Here is a 9,535-nt window from a genome sequence, read left to right as displayed (position 1 = left end):
AGCTAAGCGTAATTGAACTTTTTTTTTTTTTATGGAAAATATTGGGTTGAATTTCTTTGAGATTTCCATTTAATTTGGTTAGTTATTCACTTTTTTCAGTTTTATGTGTAACGTGTTCAGTAAGTTTCCATGTTATTAAAATATAAAATGCCATTTATCTGTTCGTTTAAGTATAGCTGTACTTTTCCTAATTTGATTTTAAATTTGAACTAAATTTCTCTAAACATTTAAAATTTTGACCGAAGATTTTCAATAAAATGGCAACATACATAAACATTTACTTTTAAAAAAATAAAATTAATTGGCATTTTAGTTTCGATCAGCTGCAAGAGATTTCGAGGAGGATTAATTTCACGAGCCTCTTAATTTTCAACCACATCCATTCAATTTTGATCCTATTTTTAATTTGATAACTCAACTAAAATTTCCTTTTAAATTTTTTTAACTTTAATGTTATTATTATAAAAACTCGTTATCTGCTTTTAGAGATTACCAAATTAAAATAAGATCTCTCTCTTTTTTTCAATAATTTTTATTTTTTTTTTCTCTTTCAAAAAATACATATTAATAGTATTAATATAATTTTTTTAAATTTTAATTTTAAATTAAAATATTATTTAATGAGATATTTGTTCATTCTGGTAATTTTAATTGTTGTCCAGTTATATCGTTGATATCTTGTAATATATTTGGATACGTGGAAACTTTTTGAAATATATTAGATTGCTAACCTTTAATAAAGTATGCAAATAAAAGAAAAAGTAAAAAATTAAGGAGTTACCATATTGAATTAATTATTTTGATTACATTATTTTATTTTTACTTATTTAATTTTAAATAACAATATTAAAGAAAAAATTTAACTCGATAAAATAATTATATTATTTTAATAAATTTTAAATTTTATAGCAAATTAAAAAACAGTTAGAAGCTATTATAAAAAATGGAAACTATAATTTTTTTAAAAAATTAATAAATGTTTCTCATGTTTTTATATTGATAAATTTATTTATCAGATTAAAATTTTCACGAGGCACAAGGTTCGTTTGCCACCAACGTGGCTCCACCTCATAGTGTAATTATATGTAAATTTGCTCTTGCTTTTTTAGTCTCGTTTAGTGGCTGGAACTCAGAAAAATAAAAATAAAAATAAAAATAAAATATTTATATAAAATTATAAAAATAAATGGTTGTGTACATATATTATTATAAATTAATATATATGTATATATTTTTCCCATATGGAATTGAATTCCACATTTGACTAAAATGATTATTTATACTTCATTTAGGTTCCATCATAACTAAAACTCGAGGTTATGTAATTTAAATAATTATAATAAAAATTAAAAATCCATTAGTAAAACACACCAAAAACATATATTTATTATAGGAGACATATTATAATTATTATTCTCAACAAGAACCTAGAAATGCGTGATGAAATGCTAAGCTGAAAACAGAAAACAGAAAACGTCACACCACAATAAATGCAAAATAATAATAAGGGAAAATTATTTTTTAGTCCCTCAGGTTTAACGTAATTAACACTTCTGTCCCTCTATTTTGGCGACCCAACACTTAAGTCCTTCACTTTCTCTTCCGTCCAATTTCGTAGTCCTTCCGTTCATTTAAACCGTTTGGTCAAAGAGTTAAAAGTGAGAGGTGATAATTTTTTTCAGAAATACCCTTCTCTTAATGTGAAATTCTTTTTTTTTTTTCTCTTTCTCCCGTTGCAGAAGAAGAAGAAGAAGAAGAAGAAGAAGAAGTTGCTGGGTAGGAAGAAGAAGAAGAAGAAGAAGAAGAAGAAGAAGAAGAAGAAGAAGAAGAAGAGGGTTAATTTTGTCAATTCACGTGTCCCAAACGGCTATTTTGAACGGAAGGACGACTGCGAATTTGGACGGAAGAGAAAGTGAGGGACTTAAGTGTTGGGTCGCCAAAATAGAGGGACAGAAGTGTTAATTACGTTAAACCTGAGGGACTACAAAGTAATTTTCCCTAATAATAATCATAGATATTTAGGGAAAGGAAATTACTTCACACAGTCTAGACGAGAATTTTTCGGGATTAGAATACTCAAGCCAATCTCCTGCTAATCCTAACCTTCATTCCATGTTTCATGTGAAGGATAATGGAGGTAGAATTTGGAGCTACAGGATGTTCTTCCACTACCTCAATCTTGTAGTTGTGGATCACAACTGCAGCAATTGCTTTCATTTCAGTGAACGCAATCTCCTTCCCAAGACAAGTCCTTGGACCTGCATTGAAAGCTAGGAATTTGTATGGTGATTGTTGTATAATCCTGCCTCGCTCTGATATCCATCTTTCCGGCTTGAACTCTAAGCAGTCATCTCCCCATATGGATCTCATTCTCCCCATCACATACGTTGATAATAAAATTTTCATCTTTGAATCGACCTTGTGGCCACTTGGAAGGATGTCTGGTTGCAGAGGAGCTTTGTGCTCGTACGCAACTGGTGGGTACAGCCTTAAGGTTTCACAGAAAGCGCCGTGTAGATAGAATAGCTTGTTTACCTTTTCCAGGTCGAAGAGTTGCAGCTTCCCAGATTCAGCTTCAGTTTCAGGAGCTATGGTTGATTTCAGCTCTTCTCTAATCTTGGCCTCAACTCGTGGGTTCTTTGAAATAAGCCAAAGGAACCAAGCCAAGGAATTTTCTCGTCCTGCAATCAGAAAATTTAAGACTGTGTCTCTCAGAAATTCGTTCTCCGTTTTTGATATCAGGATTTCTTCCTTATTAGTGATGTATGATGTCAACAAATCTTCTGATTTTATGGACTCTTGTTTGAGTTGTTCCCTTTTCCTTTCTATATACATGGCTGCTACACGATCCAGCGTTTCCCAAGCTTTTCTCATCTTCCTCTCTTTCCCAAACCCTAGCCACCTTTGTGACTTCCAAAATATTTTTGGCAAAACATGCCTGTAGAATATGACTTCTTCAGCATAATCCAAGGCAATTGCAACCTCATCTTCAGTGAATTCAATGGATAGAGATTCTGGGTCATATCCTGTAATCAATATAAACGTAACATCTAATGTAAACCTGTGAATCAAATCTTGCATGTCTACTGTTTGGCCATGCTTACAGATATTTTCAAGAATTGGAATGAGCCCTTTTTCCACCTTTTCACTTACTGTCTTCAAGAGGTATCCACGAAACTTGTCATGATTGATGAGTGCAACAGCAGTCTTTCTCTGATGCTTCCACAAATCAAAATCAGAGTTGAAAATCCCATCTCCAAAAACGTCGAATATTTCCTTGTATTCAGGACCCTTAGGATAGTTGGAGAAGTTGGTACTCATGATGTGCTTGACATTGGCAGGATCAACAGTGCCAATCATCTCCATGCCACTAAACCAGGGACCTTTAAAGTGGTAAGTGCCTCCGCATCGCTCCATCACGTCCTTAGCCCAGTCATGGAACCGGTGTACGTTACTCAAAAGACCAGGAAGCATTCCCAGCACTGGCCAGTTCATTACGAGCTCATAGCGGTTGCTTAACCAGAAGCCAATCGAGTAAGAAATGATTGCTAAGATGATTTCAAAGAAGCCTATCAATGCCATTGCTTGTGTGTATGTACGTATTTCCTTAAAGAAAGTGCTTGGGGGAGCTTTGATTTATATTCGGGAATTGTGGCCTACTGTTTGCTTCTCATAAATGCATGGCCCCACTACTACGTTGCAGGGTTTATTATGGTGGTAGCTTAGCAGGTTTGTAAAATTATTAATAGTTTAAAGTTTTTAAAAAAGAAAATTTACTTTTTTTTATTATATATAATAATATATTTTAATAAAATACCTATTTTATATTTAATAAAATTATAATTGTTAATCTCACTTCTTATTTGATGCAAAAAAATAAATAAACTACTATATTATATTCGGCCGCAAGAGTGAATAGAGTGATTTTCAAACTGTTACTATTAACTTATAATTATAATTAAAATATATAAAATTATAATTAACACTGTTGTCTCAAACTTATTTGAGCAGTGGTGCATTTACACACTGATATTGCTGAGATTACATTGATGATGTGATTAGAATGGAACTGCATTGTGATTTGTTAGAACCTGTAAGGAAGAAAACGTGAGGTGATGGTGAGTGTTCACGATGACCACTCTAACACTCAAGTCAGTGTCTCGACGAGTAGAGAAAATTTAATAAATTACTGAGAGCTCTAGTATTTTTGAATGACGTACCTTTGTCTCCGTGATTATTCTCCTTTTATATTGTAAGATGTAGATATGAATATAATATTTCTCTGGTATTCTAATAATAATATGACTGTCTGCTTGATACGGGATATTACCAGTCAATAGGTGAGAGTCCTGCGATCACAGGCGCAGTGGAGATATGCTAGGCTGTGCCTATTAACAGTAACGTCGTATCAAGACTCGCCTTATTGAAGGAAGGACGAGTCTTCTGGTAATGACTCGGGTGTTAAAGTATCCAGGTCTTCTCTTCCTCGCGCTGGTCTGCGTTTCCTACCTGTCTGATCCTTGCCACATGTCCCTACTTAATAGTGACAACTTACAACTTATTTTGGATGGATGTTATATAACATCAGAGGTCCCCCTGCTAGTTTTCAATTCTTAAGATTCGAATGAGATATCTTTTATCGAGGTCTAGGACACATGGTCCCTCGAGATTAATTTCTTGCTACTCACGTTATTTCGCCTACCTAGCCTTTTGATGGTAACTCCAATATTTATCGTGCTGCATTTAAAGATCGCTTTCGAAACCATCTTATAAAAGCCCTTCGTCTTTCCTGAGCATTACTTTTGCTCTCTTCTGTAACTTTTTTTTGAGAAATTTGCTCCACAATTTCCTTTCCGTTTCTGCTTCATACGTTTCTTATGGTAATTTTGCTTTCCTTTTCCTTTCAACATGGATAGGAATACCTCTTCTTTCCCTAGTGGGGTCTCTGTCTTCAGCTCCTCCTGTGATGGCCCCATCTAAATGTCAGCCCCTATTGTTCCGTTGAGGGAGGCCCCAGAGAACGAGGATAGTCTTCTTAGTGATATCTCATCTGCCTTTTCAGAGAGCAACGTGGATCATTTGCATGTTACATATCACATTCCTTTAGAGTCTTTTCAAATTTTTGCTCCTCCTCGCTGTAATACCCGGCTAGACTCCGGTATCGGAATTCCTACCGTCCGGTGGAATCTCGGATGTCGGAGACCTTTAGAAGGGTAAAACCATGTTTTCATGAAATGTTTTAATGTTTTTGATGATTTTAAGTAAAGAGGAAATGAGTTTTTGAATAAAAACACCCTTGGAGGAAACTCAAGTTCGGCTGCCGAAACTCAAAGTTCGGCCGCCGAACATGCATGCATTTCGGGTGAGCCTTAGGCCGCCGAAGGCATAAGTGAGGGAAGCCCAGGTTCGGCCGCCGAACCTCAAGTTCGGCCGCCGAACATGGCATGCATGCGGAGGCACGTTCGGCCCCCGAACGTGGCTTGGCAAGCCACTATAAAAGGGTCCCTTAGCCGAAAACGGGCGAGCTTTTTCCCCATTTTCGGCCAAGGTGAGCTCTCCGCCGTTCCTCACCAATCTTGAGTCCTTTCCTTCAGATCTTTCAAGATTTTCACAAGTTTTTGCTTTGTTTTGAAGATTTGCAAGTTTTGAGCAAGTTTTGGAGCTTTGAGGTTCAAGAACTCAAATCTCTCCCATCTCCGAGTTTAGGTCGTCTCTCTCTCGATCTTCAAGAGGTAAGAGCCGATCTTAAGCTCATTGAATGTTTTAAGTAAGTTTTATGAAGATCTATGGGGTAGAATGCATGTTTAGCTTATGGTTAGGTTTATGAGCTTATGTTGTGTTTTTGAGCAATGTGTTGTTGTTGTGTGTTGTAGTTGGGGTTTAAGGTAGTTTGAGGCCCCTAGGAGACAATGTTTGTATTTTTGCATGATTTGAATGAGTTATATGCATGTTGGAATGAGAAGGAAAGGTTTTTGTGCAAAGGGAACCAAGTTTCTGCCCTTTGGCAGAAACCAGGTTCGGCAGCCGAAGGACTTTCGGCCGCCGAACCTGCCTGGGAGGCAGGCCTTTCGGCTGCCGAAGTTGCCCCCGAAAAGAGACTTTCGTCTCTGTCTGGGACTTTCGGCCGCCGAAGGTGCCGCTGAACCTGCCTGGGTTTCGGCTCTGGAGGGACTTTCGGCCGCCGAAGGTGCCGCCGAACCTGTCCTGTCCAGCCTTCCTTTGCATGTTTTTGCATGATTGTTTTGAGGTGTTTTAGGGGGTTTTGGGGGGATGTTTTTAGAGTTATGTTCTAGTTGTTTGGTCCCTCATTTGAGTCCACTTGTGTAGGTTCGGACCCGAGGAACCGAGGACCCCAGCAGTGAGTTCAGCTGCTTCTGAGTTAGTAGAGCTTCAGCCAGAGGTGAGTAGAATAAACCTTATGTTTTAAAGCAAATGAATTATACAGTTGAGCATGTTCATGCATCATGAATGCCATGTGATGAATTAGGTTGTTTGCATTAGAATTCACGAATATGTTGCATTGCATTTATGATGTTGATGTGGATTGGTTATTGGATGATCCTTTAGTCCTCATATGATATGATGATGTTACGGCATGGTATGGTATGGAAGTCCAGGTTGTACCCATTCTACGTCCCTGGCACTATGTAAGAGAAAGTCCAGGTTGTACCCATTCTACGTCCCTGGCACATTGGAATGTTATGATATGTTATGTTAAGAGAAAGACCGGTTGTACCCATTCTACGTCCCGGCACTTTGGAATGTAGAGGACTATTGGTGACAATACCATCCGAGATGTGATTAGTTGTGATGTGTTGCATTACATGATGGCATGAGATTTTAAATGTTGTTTTCTATTATTATGCTCACTGGGCTCTAGTAGCTCACCCCTTTTCCCTAATCCCCCAGGATTGCAGGTACGGGCTAGACAGAGAAGTCAAGAAGAGTAAAGTCTTGTAATTGTAATAGTTAGAAAGTGGACATGAAAAATTGTAAGATGATGTAAAGTTGAATAGTCATGTTATGTATAATGATATTGAGGATTAGAAGTTGTGCTTGACCCTATAGATGTTGTTATCCCTTTTAATACATGATCTTAGATGTTTACTGATGATTATGTTTAACCAACTCAACTTATGATGTATCGCCCATGGGGCATTTATGAGATCCCACAGAGGGGTCAAGTTTAGGATTATGACTATGTTCAGTGCATGCACAGGTTGAGTTTGGTGTATGATAGAATGTATGAAAGAAAGTTTTAATTTTTATGTATGTTGTTGATCATGTATGGGATTAATCAGGTTTACAGGTTACATGTCAGGCTTGCTACGGGTCCCGGCGGCCTTAAGCCGATATGGATCCTAGCGCCGGTAGCGGTCCGATTTTCGGGTCGTTACAGAATGGTATCAGAGCCCTAGGTTCATATGGTCGGACCTAGAGTGTTGGGCTCATAGATGTTATAAGAAGGTTAAGCACAATAGGAAGATCATGTCCACTAGGATAGGATGTGGAGTCATGTCTTGCATGATGATGTGAAATGCCATGATTATATGCATGTGCATTAATGATATGTGATGTATGTGATGAGGGTTCATGTGTGCCCACATGAACCATATGATGCTAATGTTTGCTTATTATGTGCTGCCTTTCAGAAAATAGGATGAGGGGAACTCGTCGATCAGCAAGATTGACTGGAGTACCACCTGAGGATGAGGGCACGAGAGCCCGTCCTCCTACATTGCCTAGGGCAATGTCTAGTAGGTCTAACAGAGAAAGAGCAGTAAGAGACCCTAGAAGGTCTTTGGATCTGGGTAGGAGCAGATCAGTGAGGGGAACAGTTCAGGGAGGAATATCAGAAGACATGAGGGATGATATGGATGTAGAGCAGAGGAGGGATGGCAGTTTGGGAGTTAGCATGTCAGAAGAGGGAATGGGAGAATCCCAAGGAGGCACTCAGGCCTCGGGATTTGTTCAGCCACCCCACTACCCACACTTCTCACAAAATCCCGGGTATTCGATGGGAGGTACATCGGATTACCCTAGTTTCACCCCTTATCCCACGCAGATGCCATATCCACCCTACTACCCACCATATTCACAATACCCAATGTATCCACCCCCACCTTACTATCCAAATCCAGCAAACCCTACTTCAAAAAATGTTGCACCACCTCCACCGCCCACAGAACCAGCAACCCCAGTTACTCAACCTCCTAGACCTAGCTCAGCCAGTGGGAGCAAGGTCAAGATGACCGACTACATGAAGTTGGGTGCTCCTCAGTATGAAAAAGGGGATGACCAATTTGTGTATCTTGAAAGGGTTAAGGTGATCACAGATGAGATTGGGGCTGATGACAGTAGAGCCATTCAGATGGCCGGGTTCACGCTTAAGTGCAAAAAGGCACGGGAGTGGTTCAAGAATTATGTGAACCCGAGAGTAGACAGCATGTCTTGGGAGGAGTTTGCAAACGAGTTTGCAGGATGGGCTTTCCCAGATAGTTCAAGGGAGCTGAAGATGATAGAGTTTGAGCAGTTGAGGCAGACCGATGATATGAGTGTAGAGGAGTTCACAGACAGATTCTTGGAGCTGTTGCCATTTGCAGGGCAAAACCTTGACACAGACCAGAAAAGGTCAAGGAGGTATATCATGAAACTCCACTCCAAATATTCCTCCTTGATCCAGTCAGCAGATAGGGAGAGCTTCCATGCCATAGTAGATATGGCCCGGAAAATGGAGGCCAGTGCCATCGTTCAGGGGACAGTTAAGCAGTCAGTGGCACAGCCTTTTGGTTCCAAGACCCCAGGCTCTTCTTCTCTGAGTGCAGCAGCTTCAGGTAGCAAAAAGTGGAGTAACACCACTAGGAAGCCCAAGAAGAACAAGTTTTGGAACAAGGTCAAGTCTAGTCTGGGACTAGGGAGTGGCTCAAGCTCTGGCGCGGATAATGCAGTTTGTGCAAAGTGTGGTAGGCCACACAGGGGAGTTTGCCGAGCTGGGACAGCAGCCTGTTTCAGATGCGGGCAAGAGGGACACATGGCTCGGGAGTGTCCTAGGGCAGCTTTTGGAGCACAGTCTCAGTAGACGGCTTCAGGTAGTGTAGCGCAGCCAGCAGCTCCAGCCACGACTCAGGCTAGTGGCAGAGGCAGAGGGAGAGGGTCAGCCTCTTCTTCAGCGGGTTTCAGAGGTGAAGGTCCATCAGCTCCAGCACGAATCTTCACAATGATTCAGCAGGAGGCAGATGCATCTAACACCGTGGTGGCAGGTAACTTAGTCATTGGTTGTTCAGATGTGTATGCCTTGATGGACCCTGGTGCATCTCATTCTTTTATTGCTCTGAGAGCCGTTCAGAGGTTGGGGTTGATGATCTCTGAGTTAGAGTGTCCTCTCTGGGTCAGTGGACCCAAGTGTGACCCATCAGTGGCAGAGTCAGTCTGCCAGTGCAGTCCAGTCTTTGTTGAGGGGAGATGCCTTTCTGCCGACCTTGTGGTTCTAGACTTGACAGATTTTGACGTCATTCTAGGGATGGACTGGTTATCT

General features: G+C 39.8%; 1 protein-coding gene across 1 annotated transcript; it reads right to left on the bottom strand.

The window, feature by feature from the left end:
- Positions 1 to 1,354: 1,354 nt before the first annotated feature.
- Positions 1,355 to 3,594, bottom strand: LOC110630519 (alkane hydroxylase MAH1). Its single transcript, XM_021778048.2, has 2 exons — positions 2,009 to 3,594; positions 1,355 to 1,507 (listed from the first exon to the last, which is right to left on the bottom strand). The coding sequence occupies exon 1, from the start codon at positions 3,580 to 3,582 to the stop codon at positions 2,077 to 2,079; it is 1,506 nt and encodes a 501-aa protein (XP_021633740.1). The 5' UTR covers positions 3,583 to 3,594; the 3' UTR covers positions 1,355 to 1,507; positions 2,009 to 2,076.
- Positions 3,595 to 9,535: the final 5,941 nt, after the last annotated feature.

This window comes from Manihot esculenta, chromosome 13 (assembly GCF_001659605.2).
Source record: "Manihot esculenta cultivar AM560-2 chromosome 13, M.esculenta_v8, whole genome shotgun sequence".
Lineage (NCBI taxonomy): Eukaryota > Viridiplantae > Streptophyta > Magnoliopsida > Malpighiales > Euphorbiaceae > Manihot > Manihot esculenta.
Note: the sequence above shows the minus strand (reverse complement) of the source record. Positions and strands in the feature narration are given on the sequence as shown.

Bases quoted from the DNA above. Each gene is read 5' to 3' on its own strand.
- LOC110630519 (XM_021778048.2), bottom strand. From the start codon at position 3,582: ATGGCATTGATAGGCTTCTTTGAAATCATCTTAGCAATCATTTCTTAC.